Below are 23,001 nucleotides of genomic sequence, written 5' to 3'. Positions count from 1 at the left end.
TTTTGCTGGGTATTGAATCAGCACTTGTCAATCAAATCAAATCACAATCAAACTGTATTGTAAGTGTGAGAAAAAACTGCCTTTTACTTCATTTGTACACTTTCAGATAACTTTACGCAAAACCCCATTTTAAACTAGTGCAACTGGCATGGCGAACACCGACCAGGAGTTCTCCTTTCATTGGATCCAGCAGCACGCTGAGCAGCTGTTGGACACTTTTAAAAAAATGTCTTTGGTGGCCATTCTCCTGATTCTGTTCCTGAGCCTGCTAATTCCTGAACATACTGGTTCAGCGAGACCACACCAGACTTTTGCAGTGTCCCCTGCATTTGTACAGAACACAGAGTAATGGAGACTGTCAACGGGGTCGACCTTTCTCTCTGATATAAACGCCCCGCTGGGTCTCTTTGGGACCTCCTCCATCAACCAGAACACCTGTAACACATGCAGTCTGCCACACACACTGTTTTATATGCACACATGTGCTCTCTCTCTCTCATACACACTGTTTCACATTAAGACACACACACTGTTTTATATGCACACATGTGCTCTCTCTCTCTTATACACACTGTCTCACATTCAGACACACATATGTACAGGCTCACACACTTTGCTATCATGATATGGATCACCTATGCATACATACATACATACATACATAATCATATGCATGCACACACCAGAGGCAGGTATTAATGCACTGCAGGATTTTGGAGGAATTTGTTCACTTCTAAGTATCTTCTATAGACCATCCATTTACCCAAGAACATGTTTTTACTTTACTCTTACATTTCCAGTTCTATTCCATTACTTCCCTCTCTGGTCCATAGAGTATGTTTTGTTTGGAGCAAATGCCGACTAAAATTTGCCAATTTGTGCAGGTGTAACAGGAATTCCGCTAGCCAGTCCCTAAAGACTTTATGCATAAAATATACATAATTTAAATCAATCACTTGGAACTATTTTCGCAGTGAGCCAAGATTTTGTGACTATCTCCTATCCTCCATAAAGCAGGTGTGTTATAGCCTACAATGGAAACTCCCCAGTAATATTCATAATTTGAATCCGATAAGTAAGCAACTAACTAAATAATTTGTTTGTAATGAATGCCTCTTCTGAGTAAACATTAATGTAGATGCTTTAATTTCAATTTGGTCTTAATTTGGTGTAGAGAAATTCAGAGTGAGGTAGTCTATACAGTTTTAGAGAGAACAAGGAAAATATGGGTAATATGCCAGATGTTTTACATGGCTGTTAAAGTAAAATTTAATTAAGACTTAGAAATTTGTTCTCGAATAGTTTTTTGTTCTTGAAAAGTTTTCACTTTTACTCAGTCATTTTGAATACATTTTAATTACCGAAACAATACCTAAACAATACAGTTTCTGAGTACCCAACACACACACACACAATGTTCAAATCACATTTAATATTCCATCCCAACACACAGAGCCACCCCTTGCCTTCTCTAAAAGTTTACCATTTTAAGAATAGAAAGAAGTGGGAGACAGGGCAATATTGTGTCAAGGAGGTGCTGCAGAAGTTTCATGATTATGTTAGTGAGCTCTCAGGGTGCTTAATGTTTCATGGCAGCCATTAGCATTGTATGCAGTGGGTCTGGTGTTCTGAGAGCAGGGAATTCAGGGAGAGAAAGAGACAGCTGTAACTATAAAATTTACATCTGCACATCAACAGAGAGGATCTAATGGCATGCCCAACTTCTGACACATAATGAACATAAACACAGCAACAAAACAATTTACTTTTCTCTCCAAACTGCTTAACACCAGTAAAATCTTCCACAAACCCAATATCCAAAACACCAAAGAACACTGTGATACCCAGCCGTGCTTGCATTGAACCCATAAAGACCCTAACAGACTGAAGCCCCATCCTTCTTCTCTGAGTATTCTATCCAACCACATGGAGACTGTATTTTGCAATTCATAATTCCCACTCACTACAAATTATGTATATGCAGTGCACACGTCTATGCAAATGTGTGTGCTATTGTATAGGTGTGTGTCTGTGTGTGCATGTGTGTGCGTGTGTTAGTTTTTTTGTTTGTTTGTTTGTTTGTTTGATGGCTTCGATTAAACTGGTGGCTCTCCACACATGAAACTGAAAAGCAAAGCCAATTATTTCTCCCCCTTCCCTCCTCCACTTCTGTAGTGTTGTTGAACTCTGTGAAAGAGGAGAACGTGTTTACACTCTCCAAGTGTGAGAACTCTGCTAAGCAGGAATGTTAAGTCTGCTGGTCTACTAGACCATTGACAAACTAGAGATTATCTTTGGCTCCTGAGATAAATAGAACTTTGTCCAATTAAGTTGTTCTCAACCGCATCACTGCACACCCCTCGGCCCTTTGCTCCTCTTCCTCTAGCAGAAACACAAGAGTACCAGAAAAAGTACCAGCCAAATAAAGCCCTACCATACCATTTCTAAAGGTGGAGGTTCTCCACCTAACACCAAGTGTTGCTTTGTACGCATTATAAAACAGTGTTTTTAATAATATGAACGAATGTGAATATGAATACCGCCACTTTAAAAAACGTAAATCTGCACACTTTCCAGTGGAAAGACAGATCTGCATGCCTGCAGTTCATCGATGATGAATTAGGTCTCAGGTTCCATCTGTGATCACATACATCATGCGAGAGAGGGGGAGAGAGAGACCAGGGAGAGAGAGGTTCACAGCAATGCTCATTGACCTCCACACCAGAGAAAATAAGTGATGGCATTTAACACTGAATGTCTAGTGACTAAACGCATGAAGAAGATTAAGCCACTCTGCTTTCGAGGTGAGCTGCAGAGACACAAGGTCTCTGACATCAGTTCTACATCAAGCGGTAATACATTTTTCAATCTCAAGGCCTTTATAATGACCGTCCTGATGCTGAGGACCCCCAGCTGATTAGAATTGTTATCTGACACATTTATCCAACACAGGCAGAGTGCAGAGGCTTTTTCACACACTAGGGTGTGGACGTATGTCATAGACTGTGGCTAAAATATGGACAGAGTGACTGTGACATTGCCCACAGACTTTCCATGGACTTGTGAAAAGTGTTTTGAAGCTGCACAAGACACAAGTACAGTCTTTGTACAAATTGGAGCCAGAGACTGCTGTGAAGAAAAGGTAGGACCCTTATAGTATATGGTCATGAAATCCAAGCCAGGTTTGTGATTGACAGTCAGGGGAAATTACTAAGCCTATGACGGCCGAGTTTAATCAACCCCCACCCATGATTAAACTCAACCGTTTTATTGGTTGGCTAATTGCCGGGAAGTTATTTATTCCTTCCTCCTCTGGGGTGTATCCCTTGTTTCTAGGGATGCCCCCAGAAAAAACTCTTGTGGGTAACTTTTAGAACACAACTCGGTCGCATTTGGTCCTCCAACCCTGCTCCCTTACATCTTTGGAATTAAAACACCATTATCTATTGATATTGAAAGTGAAATTGCCTGCCTAAAATGTGTCAGATATATTGTGTCACCACAACTAAATATAAAATGCATTGGCAAAGTGTGTAACTATTATGTAAATATAAGCCAATGTGTATAGAAACCTGGGTTTATCCAGTAAAGCATCTTTGTCACAGTCTTCTGTGAAAAGTGCTATACAAATAGGCCTAAAACTTAATTGAAGTACTGGTATGAAAGTAAAATTATAAGACCAGTATCATATCTGGACAAGATCCAAGCTTTAGATTTACACCATTTTTCATCAGATATTGAAAGCAAACTTCCCTGCCTAAAATGGACCAGATTTATCATGTCACCACCACTGGCCCATATAAAATGCGTTGGTAAAGCTACTGTGTTTCTATCACATAATATTGGGCATTGACATGACTGTTGATTGAAACTGACATGACCATTGATTGATTTTGGAGCATTAGTGTGCTAGTCTCATTGTTTACATTCTACTTCTTCTGCAGTCTACCAGCAAGGCCTCTGCAATCAACTAGACCGATCAGGATTGATGTATTGGGCACTCCTGAAATAGAGTATACAGTAAACGGGAAGAATAGACGGTAGAGAGAGTTACAATCCCTGCTAATTCCATCTACAGATTGCATGTGTGCATGCATAAATGCATTCAAACACATAGGTGTATACACATAGGGCCAGATGTACCTTTTGCAATGACTTACAGGCGCAAATATGATGTATTCTGCCCAGGAAATATGCGTTGTATGTATCAAACTGGTGCATGAGGCTAGATCCGCAGTATGCATCTGATCTACTCAAGTCATCGCAAGATGCGCTTCTGTTCTTAATGCATGTGCATTAAAGGATGGATCACGCAAATAAAGGGCAGAGATATTATAAGTGTGGCTGATTATGTATTTCGTTGAATTTAGTAAAGTTCACGAAATTAACAAGGGTCGAATTGTGAGTGAAATTTCTCTGCCTCTAAAGAGCAGGCGTAAACTGAGGTGCAAGACAGAGACACAGATCTAGGCTTCGAAGATGCACTGAAATACAACAACAAGAATCACACTATTTCAACCCCCAGAGCAAGAAATAGAAAAATAGATTATTAATAATAAATATTCATTCATGATTGCAGCCAAGCAATAATTAAGGCTGGGTGTTTGTCACAGAAAATATTTACAAAATAATTTATTAAATGGACCAATATCTCATTTGAAGAAGTGGGAAACGACTGAAATAACGTGCTCCACCATAGAGAAAATTGTGGTTTGTAGGCAGTCCCACTGATTGCGTAACATGTTAATTTCAGGCAAACTGCGGCCATAACAACACACCCTCATCAGGCCACATTGTGCACTGCGAGCTTTGCGTACATAAATCTGGCCCATAGTACATTCATAAAAAGATAAATACACACACACCCTCTCAAAAAAAGGTCTCATAATTCCCCTAGTCAAGCCTCTCAAGTAATTTAGGAGTTTCATACTGAACCTCCAGTCTGGTGAGTTAGTGACTTAAATTCACTAGAGTCCCTCAGTGGCACTTACATACGGAGCAGTTTCTCTCTGTCGCTAAGGCCCAGTATCTGTCATAATGCTGCGCAGAAACAGAGCAATAAATCATGCTTGTGAAATCCCAGAATAATCGTATTTGGGTGTGAAGGTAAGGGAAAGGCAGTGAGCATTGCGCTAACGGTTAGTACATGTTTCTGAAAAAGTGTTTACAACTGTGGGAATTAATGAGCGTCCAGCTTCCTGTGAAGCCGGAACTTTCGCTAATGACCAACTCAACATGAAACTGCCCTGATGTGTACATCCAAAGGAAGCCACTCATAATCAACTTGGGTGTCCGTTCCACAGAAAATCAGAGCATGCCCACAGGAAAACAATCAGAGCATGCCCACAGGAAACCAATCAGAGCATGCCTACAGGAAACCAATCAGAGCATGCCCACAGAAAACTAATTGTCACACATCCCCTCCCTCCAATACCAGCCATCTCACCTTCGCCCAGTATCACCAGAATAGAAAGGAGTTATCATATTGATCCTCAGTGGGCCTCTGTTTGATAAGTTCTTGTGTCCTCACCCCTGCCTTTTATTATGTTATCTTAGAAACATGACCTGCCTCTCTTTCCCTCCATGCTACAGTAATATGATAGGAGTGACTTGGGTTAGCATGACACGCTGTGGTGTACTAGTAAACAACATAGAAGCACTTGTATACATACATGCATACACTCACATACATACATACGTACATACACTCAGCACTTTATTAAGTATTTATAAGACTTATTGTTTTGATGTATTATGGCCCTTCTCCTCAGACCTCTCCCATTAACAAGGTGTTTTTGTCCACAGAAATGTTTTTTTTGTTTTTCACACCATTCTCTGCAAACTCTAGACTGTTTTGCATGAAAATCCCAGGATATCAACAGTGTCAGAGATTGGTGTCAGACAGGGAGTCAAACCACCCTGTCTGACACCAACAATCATTCCACAGTCAAAATCACTTAGATCACATTTTTCCCCAATACTGATGGTTGATGTGAACATTAACTGAAGCTCCTAACCCGTATCTGCATGATTGTATGCATTGCACTGCTGCCACACAATTGGCCGATTAGATAATCGCATTAATAAGTAGGTGTACAGGTGTTCCTAATAAAGTGCTCAGTGAGTGTACATGCATGCAGAATGCACACAGATAATAGAGAGACTGACAGTGAGAACAACAGGAAGATACATCAGGTCTAGAACACAGCCACTTTGTTCATGTTGTGTCCAGTACACTACTGTATGTTATGTCTTTTTAGCCACACTTTTCTTTTAAATACAGTACTTAGCTGCATCAGTTCTCATCAATGTACAGTGCCCCTTATACCTCTTTTCCTTTGTCTCAATTACTGTTTACAATATGAAAGCATTTTTGTTGAGGTGAAAGAGAGTACTGAGAAGAAAAACCGAAAGAGGGCTGCATCTGTCAACAGTTTTTTGCTTCGGACTCAAAAACATTTTCAACAAAGAGCTATTCCACACACTGCTCAGTCACTTCAGATCATCACCCGCTAGAGTCAGTCTTAATAGACTGTTCTGTTTCACATTTTGACCTATTGTGCTTGGCCTGTTACATCAATGATTTCGATGCAATTAGTCATGTAGTCCTGATTCAAGGGTGGCAGGATAGGACCTGCTGTGATGGTGTTTTGTAGTGTTGGGTAAGCCACCACGAGAAATCAGCGTGAAGAGCAGATTGCATATTTCCCTGGAGCTCTTAGCTCTGTTCTGTGCGCAAATAACACACGGCTTGCTCAGTGGCACGCGTTTCAGCCCTGTGTAATATAAATTATTAAAACAGCCCTTCAACTGAAAAGAACATGCTGGCCCAGGGTTCTCTTCTGAACATTTGATATATTATTAAAAATGCCACCTGACGCATTTAAAAACGTCTACTGCTAATTCCATACGTTTCATGTTCATAACCTGAACCAGCCAATGTCTGTGTGTGTGAGTCTCTACTATATAACACTGCTGTGTAACCTGTGCTATATAACACTGTTGTGAAGCCAATGGTTTCTAACACTGCTTTTAATTTAGTGTGTTATGGAACCCAGTATTCTGAACACTGTGAGCAGGTATGGCTCTTCAGCTCAAAAGATTTACATGATTACTATCAAAGTGACTGAACCAAAATTGTGTCAACATTATCGCTAAGGAGAAAGAAGCCCAGAGCTGCAGTCTGCAACACCCATGTCAGTATTCACAGGTCACATACATAACAATAGCCAGTTTGGAATTCTACCATGTCCACCACTGACATAACCAGCTGTGATCCTGTGTTCTCTCTCCATTAGCCTACTGTATGACCACACCCAACATTATCTCAATCAGTCTCCATTATAGCTCACCATGAACTTGTGGCCACAGTTACCCCCACCCGCCACACCCAAACACAGGCAATGACATACCCTCATACATCCACACATGCAGACGCCCACAGATACTAGCATACACATGTACATGCACATGCACCAATTATGAATGCATTAAGGAAATGCTGACTGCATGAGTAATGAGAGTATTCCTCGGGAGACAGCCGATGATGGAACACAGCCTGTTTTAATGAGAGAAAGTCTCTGAGCCACGCCCCTATGCTTGAGCCTCTTTAATCATCTTTCATGCAGCGCTGCTAACAGCCACCCACCTCTTTATGGGATTAAATATCTCAATATCCTTTCACACCAGCCTCTCTGTCTCTTAAACGACTTATTCTCCACATACACAGCCTCTCCCCTCAGCATTCTTCCATAAAACCTTCAACAGTGCACCCCAATATCTATAGTACCATACATTCCACCGTTCTGCTGTGTGCCACATTGGGCTCCAACAGTCTAAAATGCACCCAAGCATTTTATCACATACAATATGCAAATATTCTACAATACACCTCAACATTCTAGCTCATTCTCTGATAATCTATAAAATAGCACAACATTGTACAGTACACCCCAAAATTCTATCACATACAATGGGGTGCAAAAATGTGGGCACTCCTGGTTTAAATGTCTGTTACAATGTACAATTAATCTGTATGTGATCGAAAGAAAACTTGAACTCGAAAGGGTAAAATTTTGTTAAATATGAGACCTTTCTGCAAATTTTAAAGCAAGATTGCTTTTTATTTTTATTGTTTATAAATGATAAAAAAAGGAAAAGGGCCCTGTGCAAAAGTTTGGGAACCCTTTTGGATTATTCTTTGTTACTTTGTTAAGATTGAGCCAGATGTCTTTTGCAATGATTTTCAGGTGCACAGATGACACATTCTGCCCAAGAAACATGGATTGTATGTATCAAGCTGCCGCACGGGGCTAGAATCGCACTATGCATGTGATCGACTGGAGTCGAGTCCGCAAGATCCATCCATCCATCCATCCATTATTTTAACCCGCTTATCCTGAACAGGGTCGCAGGGGGGCTGGAGCCTACCCCAGCATACATTGGGCGAAAGGCAGGAATACACCCTGGACAGTTCGCTAGTCCATCCCAGGGCACACACACCATTCACTCACACACTCACACACTCATACACACAGGCAATTTCCAATCAGCCTAACCTGCATGTCTTTGGACTGTGGGAGGAAACCATAGTACCTGGAGGAAACCCATGTGAACACGGGGAGAACATGCAAACTCCACACAGAGAGGCCCCGGCCGACCAGGATTCGAACCCAGGACCCCCTTGTTGTGAGGCGGCAGTGCTACCCACTGCAACATCTGTGCCGCCGTCATCGCAAGATGAGCTTCTGAATTTACTAAAATTCACAGGTGTAAACCGAGGCACAAACAGAGACACAGATCTAGGCTTTGAAGATGCACTGAAATAATCTTTGCAACAAAAATTTCAACCCCCAGAGCAAGAAATAATCAAACAAATTATTATTAATAAATATTAGTTAATGATTGCAGCCAAGCAATAATTCATGGGTGTTTTTTTTCACAGAACATATATTCTAAATAATTTTAAAAACCAATATCTTATGCAAAGCAATGATAAGTGACTGAAATAACGTGCTCAGCTGTAGTGACAGCAACTAAAGCTGAAAGAGTGTATGTTTGTTTTGATTAGATATCCTCCAAAACAATCATGGAAAAGAAACAGGGAATTTAAAGGGACTGCCAAAAAAGAGAAAATCCCATATGACTTCTGTGACAAACACCCAGCCATACAAATAGTTAAGCTTCTGGGAGATGTACTGGTACCTCCCACGCAACGTTCCCATTCTATCTCAGCAATAGTGGAGCTTGTTACATCTCGGATTTAATTAAAATAGCCACCACAGCTGGAATATGTACACATTTTGTCCTGCACTGGATACGCTTTTATGTGGCAGCTGATACATGGATATTGGCACATGCAGTGAAGCTATTCAATGCATTAAATTTCAGGCAGACTGCAACCACACCAACACACTCAGGCCTTATTTTGTTCTGCAAGCTTTGTGTACGTAAATATGGCCCATGATTTCTAAGGTCCAGACCCAGGTGATTTACCTGTTAGGGCTTCAATGAGTCAGGTGAGTATAATTCCATGACTGAACTTTTTATTCTGAAGTAACTCCATGCCTTCTAAAGTATCCAAATGCAGTGGTTGTTTTGTCTGGTGTTAACAACCATGGGTTCAACTATACACTTGTCCAAGGATTTCAGAATGAAGATGGTTCATTTCCACCAAGTAGGAAGAGGCTACAAAAACTCTCTCGATGTTTCAAACTAAGTATTTTTACTGCCAGAAACATTATTAGAAAATGGAAGATAAATGGAAGTTAAAGTCAGGAAAAGGTTTGGAAGACCAATAAATATTTTCGATAGAATGGCCTGAGACCTGGTGAGAAATGCTCAGAAGAGCCCATACAAAAGAGCAAACACAGGTCTAGCTGTTCGCAGGACAACAATAATATGTACTGCTGGGTGCACAGGAAATATTGTGCAAGTGGAATGGATTCCACCAAATATCAATAAATTCTAAGAGGCTAGACAATGATCCAAGGCATACCTCGACATCAACCATGAAGTATCTCCAGGAAAGACGGATGAAGGTTCGTTATGGCCACCACAGTCCCCAGACTTCATTCATCCATTCATTCATTCATTCAAATCTGTGGAGAGATCTCAATCATGCTGTACATGCAGACGAATCATGGTAGGTGCAATTATCATTGCTTGTTTAAACAAATGGTAATTATGTGAATAATTATTATTGCAAAATATCTGATTAATCATCAGACAGAGTTTGCAAATGCAGTCTATCCATAATTTGTACCAATAAGCCCTGCTTCATGTAATTAAAATGAAAAGATTGTTCAGGTTGCGTTATGCCATTCTTCACATTACAGATGGTGCAAAAAAAGAACGAAATATCGTACTCGAGCAATCACAGTCTACAATGAGAATAGACAAACAATTAAAAACAGAAATAAAGACAGGAACAATGAACAATGAACAATAAATACAGTGTAACCAATGCATTCTCCTGCTTGTGGGATTTAGCAATATCAAGGACTGAACAGCATACTATCAATGAAAACTGTTAAGTACTGAAACTTGTGCCTTTGACCTGGGTTGAACATGTGAAATGCGGCAAAAATGTGAAATGCGGCCCTGTCTGACTGGAAAATTGCAATAAGCTACACCAAATTGGCAATGAGCTGCTCACACTTGACTGACACACCCCGAGCAGTGGCTCTCCTCCCACGTAAGCATGCCACAAGTCCCGAAATTGCCAGAGGCATCTGGATCGTCTAGAAAATGCAAAATCAACAGCACGCCAGTTCGCACCACGGCAGACGCCGGCCAGAAAATATGGCCCATAAACTAAGCAGATGAGTCACTTAATATTCTAAACCTTGAAAGTTCTGCTCCCCTTCAGTTGACACTAAAACCTTCCAATTTGATTGGATCGTCTCAAAATTCATAGACCGATTAATTACAATTTCAGAGAATGTTCAGAAGCACAATGCTTGTTCCAAGCCAGAGTTTCCTGTAGTTAAGAAAAATAGAGTACAGAAGACATGTTGGAGCTAAGCACCTAGTTAGTCTATAAAATCTGTGATTCACCATATACTGTATAATACCAAACCCCCTAAAACTCTACCAAAGGCTCCACCTCTATCTAAATATTCTGTCAAAAATCCCAACATTATACCATACACCACTTTATTCCTTTAAATCAGTTCAAACTAAATATTTATGCAAAATATTTGCTCCTGTTACTGGTAGATGATGAGCTATAACTTTTACTGCACTTTAATGGGACTTCCTGGTAAAATAAATGCTTAATAAAAAACCCAAAAAAAAAAATATATATATATATTACCATACACCCCAATATTCTGCTCTAACCGGAGTAAACCACCACAAAATGATTGTGTTCCCACAGTGCATCTCAATGGCAGCAAGAACGTGTTGGACTCCTGTCACGTCAATAACATCTGATAGTCCAGAGGGATAGCAGGCACAAGGGGCCCACAGTGCAATGGACACCCAAACAGTGACAGAGCTCCTGGATAATGTGAGAATGGTGGTGTATCTGCAGAAACACACGTCTCTATACTGAGAGAAAACCCCTTTATACCTCTTAAACGGGAGCTAACAGGGTGGCGTGTTCCTGTGGCAAAGACTTCAATCCACCGGGCTCTGTAGGGATGTAATTAAATCGACAGATCTAACAGCCAGCAATCACACATGATAAAAATTCTAATCCTCTCAGTAGTCCTCCAGTTAGCAACAAAATTCTCATAATTTATCTCATAACCCATGTTAACATGAACCATATTACCATTGTAGGATCTCCTCTGAATCCTGCTATCTTTTTAAGTATTCACCTACAAGCTGGAGTGGCATGTGATGCATGGCCTGAGCTTTAAAGATTAATACATTACATGTTGTAACACACAATTTGTCTCCATTAGCTTCCTGCTCCCAACTCCCCTCCTCCCCCTCCCATGTTGCATTGTTCTGGACAGCACTCTGATCCTCCACAGGCCACAGTGTGCTATTACACAGTGACTGTCCCTGATGACCACTGTAATATTCACAGCACGAGGATGTATGTTCATTTGAACCAAAGATGGAGGAAGACTGGTGTAAATCTTTAACTGTTGTCAGATTGGGGTCCATTGAGAGGAAATGTAATGGCCGAAAGAAAAGTCAAAGAAATAAATCTTGGGGGGCTGTTTAAGAGAAAAGAATAAGACAACCCCATATACTTTAATAGTGGACCATAAACTACTGTTTAATTAAATATTATGAAAAGGTATAATGTCTTTCCAGCCACAAATAAAACTGGTAGCCATCTGCAGTTGCTTGTGCATGGTGTCCGCGCATGAGCCACACAAGCAGCAACAAAGAATATCAGTGCTTTGTTTCAAATCCGTGTATAGCAAGGGAGGGTATGATTCCTGTTTTGTTCTCTGTTTTTTGATGCATCTGTTATCTGACCTGAGAATTCTACTCATCTCAACACGTAGCCTGTGCTCTGCTCTGCATCCAAAATGGCAGCATAGCGAAATAGTTTCACTTGGAAAAACCTCTTTCCCAATTCTGCAGGCACTCTGTGACAGTATGATGTGGCTCTTTTCTTTATCGCCAAGGGACAGTATCCTCCAAATGCATCCCAGTGCTGACTTGCCATTGACCTTGTGTGCTAGCAGCACATTACTCTGTGATGTTGAAGTCCTAACCGAGGGAATGACAGAGTGGCAACTGTGGGTGGATATGAAGGCAGTCATGTGATTACATTGTGGGCAGTGAGGGCAAAGTATGATAAACAGATAATTGTCTGCTACGGAATAATGTATACATCTTCTGCAGAATTGTTATTATTAATACTGTCATTATCTGAGTCCCTGGGTTCTATTCATATCAGAGGACAAAAGAGAGTGAAAATAACATGCTGCTGCTGTTAGTAAGTGTATAAATAGCATACCTTGTTGAATCAGTCATGTAATGAAAGCTAATGTATGCTGTATATTGCTATCAGCCTTAAAAAACAACTGCATTTATCTTTGAGCAACTGCAAATATTGGTTAATCCATGTAAAACGAGGAAAAAATGTATCTATTTTTTAACAATGTAAATCTGTGTTAAATCATGGTAAATCACTTTGTCGGGGAAGTGAAGTTTAAGATGAAACATTGTCAATTTCCGAATCCAACACCCTCGTTTAACGTTCGGCACTCTGAATACGAAACACAAGCACATCAACTGTTAAAACCCTTCACATATCCAACCTATAAAATAAATGTATTTGATTTAGTTAATTATTTATTAATTATCAATGATATCAATTATGAATTAAATAGCTTAATTCTTTGATAGGCAGAGCAACCTGTTGGATCAATCTTTATCAAGATGTACAACTAATTAACAGATTAAAATTAAGATTTAATTAAGTTACATTGTAACAGTCACAAGAGAAAATAATGAAAGAAAGTGCCAAACCCCAGTGTGTGTCTCCCAAAAGTCCCACAAAGTCCCCCCTTGAAAGGAAAGTCCAAAGACCCGAAGGCAGCTGAATCTTCCTGAAATAACTGATGAAAATGTAGAAATGTAGACGCTGTATAACTGAAATGTCCACTATCTTAACTCCCTGTAAGTGTCGGTGTGAAAAAGCCATCCAAGTCAAGGAAGGCCCACATTTTATGTGCTTGAAAAAAGGGGTGGGGGCCTTTCCCTCAGAGTGGCACAGCAGGAAGCTGAAAACTGGGAGAGGCAGAATTGACTCGGCTTATTTAAGTTCCCTTATGTTTACAGAGGCAGAACTGAGCAGTATAATATTTTCATCAAAAGATTAATGATTTTAGTATCTTTCTAAGGAGACCAAACATGAATCTTCTAAGAGGTACTCACGCTCAGTTATTGCATACCTCTAAAGAAAGAGTTTAATTCTGCTTCTAAAAATAGAGATGATACTTGTAGACAAATAATAGTTAAATACAAGTACAATTGCAACCTGCACCTTCAAGAGACATATGTTCCATGTAACAAAACCAAATCGCACCGCATTGATTCTCGCTTGAAGCTAGAATTGCTTCTAAAAATTTTGATTTCTACCGTCAGGATTCAACAACCATTGTCTGTGTATCAACTTTGAGATTTTCAATCAATGATTTCAGTTAGATCCTCACTTCAAATCAAAAGGTATATGTTCCTTTGGGGAGAGGGATGCTGTTCTTCCCAAGTCATAAAGTAATAAACTCAGTATAGTGGGGGCAGGATAGAGCACAACCAGATCATATTCCACCAACATGCTTTAAGAGCAGGGTCAACTTAAACACAAGGGCAATATCAAGTCTGTCTCTCAAAGGCAATATTCAGACTAGTTATCCGACAACTTTAAATAAGTATGCATCCACGCAAAACAGAATAATTCATGCTTTGTGGTCTGCTTTTATCTCATCCGCCACAGAAGATCTCTGCTGCGGCCTTACTCCATGGCAGGTCAACAGTTTTACTGCTCCTACCCGGGCCAGATCTACGTCCGAGCTCAGAAATTGAAATGGCTCCATTAAGTTCTCCCGAATCCTATATAAATGTATTTGTCCTCAGAGATACAGAGGCTGGACGGAATGTGTTGGCAGTCATCTGAGAGTGAGTGGACATCACAAAGCAATTACTGGCCTCCGATATAGCTTACATAGCATCCAGCCATTCAGCTTAATACCATTAATGATTCTCGTCCATACCATTTATTCATCTTAATACCATCTATAACTTTCACGCATACATTTCATGCCGCTTAATGTAATTGATAGTCCTTATGACATCGTCCATATACGTATCTATACCATTCGTCCGGCAAAATAGCATTGCTGGCACCTTGATGGAGGACACACTGATAAGCAATCCTGTTGTTGTTGCTGCATTGTTGTGTGTGGTAAGAGACAAATTTTCTGTTTTAGCACAACCTAGCCTTTGTGTGTGTGTGTGGGTGTGTGCATTTGTGTGTGTGCAAGCATGGGGAGTCCATGTATATTCATGCATGTATGTATTTGCATTGTGTGTGGTATGAGTCAAAATATAGTTTAGCACAGCATTGCTTTTGAGAGTGTTTGTGTGTGTGTGTGCGTGCGTGCGTGTGTACATGCATGGTGAGTACAGTACATGCATATTATGCATGTGTGCATGTGTAAGTGTGAGAACGTGTGCGCACGCCTGTGCATGTAAATAGGTCCTGTATTCTCTGCAGAGTGAGGTCAGTCTCTGTACACCCTCTCTGCCATTCCTCTCTCCATTTATGAGGCTCTTCATCAGTCTTCATAGCAGCCTCATCAATGATTCACTCTCTCTTCTGCATATTGCATGTTTCTCTCGCTCCTTCTACTTGATTCAGAATTCCCTCACTTAGAAATTTAATCTGGATAGATCAAAGTGTCTGTGTATTATTCGGACGGAATCCAGCAATAATTATTCGTTAACATTCTTTTTTGCAAATGACAAATATGGTCCATTTTGTGATATTTTGGCAAAGATTTAACTTCCAGAATAGTACATTCATGCTAGTGTTTCCAATATCTCATTACGTTTTCTGCAAAAGGATTATTTATCCAGAATGCTAAATCCATGTTTGTTGCAAGTCATGCTTACGTGCAGTGGATAGACATCTCTGTGATACTCATGTCTACAGTAGATTCTGGTGCTATCTGGGTCGAGGAATCAGATTTCCCCACCAATCAATACACAAAGGGCATGAGTCAGTCTTCTACCAATCGAAAAACAGAGAGCAGGAGTGAGACCTCCACCAATCAGGAAGCGCAGAGCAGGAGTCATATTGACATTCTTGCACCTCGGACAGGAAACATGCTAATGCACGTCTCTGAAATGAGAGACTGGTTTCTCCCTTGCAGGACAGAAATCCTTTTAGCTGAGGAGTAATTCCTGTGATTCTAGTTTTAATGTTGGAACCAAACCCACAGCCTGTCATGGCTGGGTCAAAATATCATTTGAATGGAGTCCTGTTCACCCTCTTTGACAGGGTAAAGGTATAAGAACACAGAACATGATATGTGGACACATGACACATCTGTAAAATTTAATTTCATACTGCTAATATTTGGAAAAGAAGCTGGAAAATCCTGACTTTTTCATAAACATGGCTACATAACATATAGCTTAATGAATGAGGGGTTTTCCTGTCTAGCTGACACAAACCATTACAGAAGGATTGTGTACAGCAAGTAATTGTGAGTATAGTGTGTTGTGTTGAGTGAGACTTTAAAATTGTGTGTATATGTAGAGAGAATATTTGAGAGAATATTAAGTATTACGTTGTATGCAGAGTACAATCTGTAGCTGCGCCAAATTTTAATTTGAATGCAGGGTGCAGTTGTGCGTGTGTGTATAGCTGTGCAAAGTATTAAGTTGAGAACAGAGAGTGGTGCATGTATTGCCAACAGTACCCTCCATATTCTCTATCTCATTTAGGGGGTTGATTTGGCCCAGTATTAGGCAGGAGTGTGGAAGGAGCAGTAATGGCTGTTAAATTATGAAGGCACGCAGACGCAAATTATGCTATACTCGGCCGTCTCTCTCAGCTGAGCTAGTTGGATGCTTTCAGTCACATGATGAGGGAGTCATTACGGGTGTTTCCCTCTCAGGGGACTGCAGAGGAGGCAAAATTATTGTGGAGAATGCACAGGCAGCACACTGTAAGCTGACATGTGACTGAGATGTGGTGAGCAGTGGAGAATATGCTCTAGTTGATTTTGCTGACAATAGTTTGTTTCATTCTCTCATCACAAAAAAGGCCTTTTACTTGTGAAAAAACTTGTCTTCAAGGCCTCTACATACGGCATAAAAATGACACGGCTCTCTTTGTGCTCTCTGAAGGTTATATTAAATGGCATAGGTAACATTGCTTTAGTTAGCTTTTTTATTCTGCATTTAATAACACAACAAAAGATACCAACTCACACATACAAACACACACCAGACAATCATTGAACCATGGCGTATGTGCGGTGTGCATGTGAGCGCCCACTGAAAAGGTATACAGCACGGTAGGCAGGTCAATGGCACTCAGCTGCCACATCTAGCCACATTAACACCCCAGCCATGCCATGCACGTGCATGTTTCACAAAAGTTACGACGTGTGAGCTGCGATCTGCCAAATGCAACAGATTTCTCCAGCACTTTTTGGAGCGTTTCGCGTTGAAATCGCAATTGAAAGTCGCAAGCATGGTCATGTAGGCAATCAGTAAATTGCCTATCATTCTCATCTGCCTGCTTCCTTTTGCATTTGTGTACAGCATTAGCACTCCTCAGCAAAGTGGGCTGGCCACAAGTGGTATCAGACGTTGTAAAATAAAATTTTATTTTCAATGTTTTTTTTTATTTTAACTATTATGTCTACCTGGTAGACCTAATATCATATAGCCTACACTTTATAATAACATCACCATCAGTGACCATCAGTAACATCACTGAGCTTGACACCTCTGCACCTGATTCCCTACTGATTGCAAAATAATAGTAATAAAAAAATCCTTAAGGGTATCATACTGCCTAAAATCAAAACAGACCACAGCAAAATTATCCCTGGATTAGCACCATGCAAATGGGCCATAGACATCTCCAGGTCTGCTGTGTCCACGCATGGAGATACCCATTTCTGGCATGACAGAGAGTATGGTACATGTTACAGAGACATACAATCAGTGAGCACTTTATTAGGTATTTATTAGACTTATTTTGTTTATTTTATTTGTATTTATCTTCTGCTGCTGTAGCCTATCCACGCGCTTGCCGCATTGTGACCAGTCTGGCCCTTCTCCTCTGGCCTCTCTCATTAACAACACATTTTTGCCTGCAGAACTGCTGATCACAAGATGTTTTTTGTTTCACACCATTCTCTGAAAACTTTAGAGACTGTTGTGTGCGTGAAAATCCCAGGAGATCAGCGGTTTTTGAGATACTCAACTCAAAGTCACTTTAATCACATTTCTTCCCCATTTGGTCTGAAAAAGATCTGAACCTCTTGACCATGTCTGCATGCTTGTATGCATTTGTATTGCTGCCACATGATTGACTGATTAAATATTTGCATTAACAAGCTGATATACAGGTCAACCTAATTAAGTGCTCACTGAGTGTATACATAGAGAAGTCATCTAGCAATAATTCCTATTGCATTGCTGAAGTAGCTCTCTGTAAATAATTTAATGTACATGTGTTATTTTCGGAATCATAAAGCACCGAACTGCATGAAACTATAGTGATTTACAGATTATTCTACGGTAATTTACAAAAAATACACACTGGCCACACAGTGGGGTAACACAATGCTCCCTGACCCTTAGTAGAAGCCACAGAGTTCAAAGTTAATGGTCCTTCAGCCATGACAGGAAGCAATAGAGAGACAGAGAGAGATAGTGAGGGGGAGAGAGAGAGAGAAGGAGAGAAAGAGAGAGAGAGAGAAATTAATGGTATTGTGTTAACCAGTGGAGCGAAGAGACCAGCTCAGGGAGCTGTTAGATACGGTACAAGAGAAGTTCCCTTAAATTACACTACTAAACAGATTACACACGACCTCAGTGTCACAGAAAGCCTAATTTCTCAAAAAAGCTGAATTCCCAAAAACTCCCAAGTTTTTTTTCCATCGATTGCAACATACTTAAATCGTGCGGGGCTTTTACCTAATTTTAATAGCTGCTGTTATGAGACATTTACAGTATAGAGCTGGAGGAGAGCTAGTTACAACATAAAAAAAAAAAAAAAAATGGCCTAACAAGGTTTTTGCAAGACACGAATGATGAGATAAGATGAGAAGGGCCCCTGCTCACTGTACTCCAGTTTCCCAGTGAATCAGTAGAGATCTGTACCGAAACACTTTCCAGTGTCCCAGTGAATCAGTACAGATCTGTACCGAACCACTTTCCAGTGTCCCAGTGAATCAGTACAGATCTGTACCGAAACACTTTCCAGTGTCCCAGTGAATCAGTATAGATCTGTACAGAAACACTTTCCAGTGTCCCAGTGAATCAGTATAGATCTTTACAGAAACACTTTCCAGTGTCCCAGTGAATCAGTACAGATCTGTACCGAAACACTTTCCAGTTTCCCAGTGAATCAGTAGAGATCTGTACCGAAACACTTTCCAGTGTCCCAGTGAATCAGTACAGATCTGTACCGAAAAACACTTTCCAGTGTCCCTGTGAATCAGTACAGATCTGTACCGAAACACTTTCCAGTGTCCCTGTGAATCAGTATAGATCTGTACCAAAACACTTTCCAGTGTTCTAGTGTGGATAAGCTGATTGGGTCCATACCAAACCATACAGAAAGGGATCGTGCTATTTGCGTAAATGGGGTCAGACTCCATCACCTGGAGTAGTAATGTAAAACAGGATTCGACATTTCACTACCTCTATCTATCAATTCCCCTTAATGGATTTTCACAACAGTACCTAACGAGGTGACTGTAATAAAATGGTTAATTAATAACTAAATACATGATTAATGGATCCTGCTATCTGTGCAGGCAACGAATGAATAAACAGTACCTGCTGAATTTAATCATCAAAAAAGTCAAATTAATTATGCCTGACACAATTCTGATATCCTTACAACATTAACAGGGAATCAGATATGCATTGTACATGTCATATAGTCCCAGGCTGAATCCACAGACCATGTGAACCGAATATAAAAGAAGGGGTTGCCTGCAAACAATTAATTAATTTTGACTCATGTTGAAGAGTTAGGACTAAAGAATAGTGCAAAGTCACTACAATTTATTTAAAATGGAGGGAAATGTACAATTCTATTTCAGTATATATTCCTGCATTTCACTCTGTACACCTGCACTTCTCTCCTTAGACCTGCATTCCACTCTGTACACCTGAATTGCAGGCTGTAAAATTGTATTTCAGTCTGTACACCTGAATTTCAGTCTGGCCACATGCATTTAAGTATGTACACGTGCACTTTGGTCTGTACTCCTGCATTTACATCTGTATACCTGCATTTTGGTCTGTACTCCTGCATTGCACTCTGTACACCTCCATTTAAGTCTGTACACCGGCATTTCGATCTGTGCTCCAGCATTTCAATTTGTAAACCTCCATTTCAGTATGTACAGCTGTATTCTACACTGTATACCTGAAGTTCTATCTATACACCTGCATTCCAGTCTGTACAACTTCACTTCATTCTGTACATCTGCATTTAACTATGTAGACCAGAATTTCACTCTGTAAAATGGCATTTAACTCTGTAGACCTGAATTGTACTCTGTAAAACTGCATTTAACTCTGTAGACCTGAATTGCACTCTATAAAACTGCATTTAACTCTGTAGACCTGAATTCTGCTCTGTAAAACTGCATTTAACTCTGTAGACCTGCATTCTGCTCTGTAAAACTGCCGTTAACTCTGTAGACCTGAATTCTGCTCTGTAAAACTGCATTTAACTCTGTAGACGTGAATTTCAGTCAGTACATCTGCATTTCACACTGTACACCTGCATTTCACTCTGTACACCTGCATTTCACCCAATGAAATCTGTTCCTGCTACATTCTTCCCAGTCCTAGGATAAGTATTCACACAAATTGTGTTTCACATCCATTATTGTCTATTTCAAACATGTGCTTTAATCCAACACACGCATGTCCACCCACACACAGATTGAACAAATTGTACAGGATTTCAAGTCCATACGCACGTCACACCTGCATCAGAACTAACAGGAAATGGCAGGAAACGCAACACAGCTTCGAGGTGTCAACCGGCCACATGACCCCTCTCGACCGGCAGATACGGACCAATCGGAAAAGGTCAGCTCACCTGTCTTGACGTGCAGGTGCGGCCGAGTAGGCGTGACCGACGACCCTTTGGACGTGCGCTCGCGGTTCCAAGTGCGGGCGGTGGCGTGGAGGGAAGGGTGGTTGGAGGGGGAGGAGCTCGGCGGAGCCGCTCTGGTGGATGAGGGAGCGCCGTCGCTTCCGTTGCCGGGTCCGGCTCGGGGCACCGTGGTGCCACGGGGGGTGACGTCTCGGCCAGCCGGCGCTGGAGGGTGGGGGGCGCGGGCGGTGGTGGTGGTGAGGCGAGTGCTGATTCGGTTGTGGAGGTGCGGGGTCCGCCTGCTCGGCGCCAGGCTCGGCGCAGCGCTGGGCTGAGCACCCGGCTGGGCTTGAACCTTCACCGCGGGGCTACCGCTGGAGGTGGTGGCGTGGGGATTTTTGGGGATAGTGCTGGGTTTGGAGAGAAACAGCTCGATCCCCTTAGCGTCCACCAAGTCTGTTGGCACGTAGTCCTGTCCAGACCCCACTACAATCCACTTCAGGAGCATCAGGCTGAGCCCCAACCCGATGAAGCCGATGAAAAGGGGGACTATGCACAGCCAGGTCTGTGGGCGGGGCCACAGAGCACATGACCCGCAGCGCAGGTTGCCTGGCTCGGGGGCCAAGGCCTGTTCCCCGCCCACTGAGGCCCCGCCCCCTTCTGGTTCCTCCAGAACCATCGTCCCAGCAATGGCTGCTCCAGAGATCTCGCTCATCCTGCTGCCTCACCACCGGTCGACCCCGAAACCGGGCACCAGCTGGGCGCTAACTATACAGGGCGGAATGGCAACGCTGAGCATTTCTCTCTCACACACAAAAAAAAACACTCACCCAATCTCACACAGGCAAGCAAAAGGGCTCAAATGCACATGAACGCTCACACGTACCTGTACGCGCACATCAAGCACACACACACACAGAGAACTGCTCACAAACAGAAATACACACAAAGGCACACGAAGACAGAAACGCACACGCACGCAAGCACACCCAGAGGACTAGGTGCAAGGAAGTGCAGGATCGGTAAATCCAAGGACACGCTGAATGAGAAACCGTCGAAAGAGGAGCAGGGAGAGGGATCCCGGAGACGCTGTAAATCCACCCGTGCAGATCATCCAGACCAGAGCCGTTAGGGAGCGCAGTGGATTCAAACAGCCCTTCTTGGTTTCATTTTCAAGATTTTTTTTTTTACAATTATTGGTGCTGTTGTTTTGCTGTTTGACTTCCAACTCACACATCCAGTCCTGTCCCCTCCACATCAGCTGAGTCAGCTCATCACCACGGAGACAAGAGCCGCGTCCCCCCGAATTGCCAGTCGCCCATGCTTTGGGGAGGGAAAGAGGATCCTGGGTTGGGAGTAGCCTCCGAGGTCGGGAGGAGGGTTTACATCCTCCTGAGCCGGCTACAGTCCCGGTCGTCCAGAGTCAGAGTCCCTCTGTCTGTCCCTCCTTCCGTCTGTCCACACGCCCGCTCACACCCTGCTGTCCGTCCACTGCCTCTCCTTGCAGCAGAATACACACCCTGCAGTCATACCTCCGCTACATTCCACCACTCGGAGGGGAGGGAAACGTCGCTGCCAGAGATGAAGAGAGATCAAGAGAGAGAGAGAGAGAGAGAGAGAGAGAGAGAGGGAGAGCGAGCTCCTCTGGATGTCCACTCTTTTGTTGGATGGCTGCTTTAGGATTTTGAATCTCCCGAGGGTTTATTTTATCCTCCGTTCATCCTCCGTTCCCACCCACCTATCTTGCATTGATACAGCAGCCCCGCTTAGCCGCTAGGGCCAGAAAACACTACGGACCCACCACGCTGAGAGACAGAGAGAGGGAAGGAGCGAGAGAAAAAAAAGCAGGCTTCTGAGAGAGAGAGAGCGAGAGAGAGAGAGGGCAAGAGAAAGAGAGGGAGGGAGAGAGAGAGGGAGGGAGCAAGACAGGCGTCAGAGAGGGAGAAGGATGGAGCAGGAATATGAAAGGGGGAGGGAGAGCAGGCATCTGGCAGGGGGAGAATCAGATGCTGCGAGACTTGTGCAATATAAGAGAGGAGTGGTGTGTGCACAGACCTTTCTCTCCACACAGCAACATCACAAGGGGTGTGGCCAGACACCTATCCACCAATGAGGTGGGAGTTAGAACGGGAGACTGAGGGAGGTGGAGAGAAGTTTGGGGGGGGGACTGTTAAATAATAAACAAAACCTATTAAACAAATGTGTCCATGAAACCAATA

The 23,001-nt window shown here is 42.0% G+C and overlaps 1 protein-coding gene across 2 annotated transcripts in view; it reads right to left on the bottom strand.

Annotated features, from left to right (window-relative positions):
- nrg3b (neuregulin 3b) overlaps positions 1-22,782 on the bottom strand; it is a 184,009-nt gene extending 161,227 nt beyond the window's left edge. Inside the window, exon 1 of one of the 2 annotated variants that reach the window (XM_061232045.1) lies at positions 20,786-22,782. In XM_061232045.1, coding sequence (XP_061088029.1) covers positions 20,786-21,497 — 712 coding nt within the window. In that variant the 5' untranslated portion in view covers positions 21,498-22,782. The remainder of the gene's footprint in view (positions 1-20,785) is intronic. The other variant, XM_061232044.1, reaches the window with a different exon arrangement.
- Between the last annotated feature and the right edge of the window lie 219 nt (positions 22,783-23,001).

The sequence above is a fragment of the Conger conger genome, chromosome 2, assembly GCF_963514075.1.
Source record: "Conger conger chromosome 2, fConCon1.1, whole genome shotgun sequence".
NCBI classification, from domain to species: Eukaryota; Metazoa; Chordata; class Actinopteri; order Anguilliformes; family Congridae; genus Conger; species Conger conger.
This window is presented reverse-complemented; position numbering and strand designations above follow the sequence as displayed.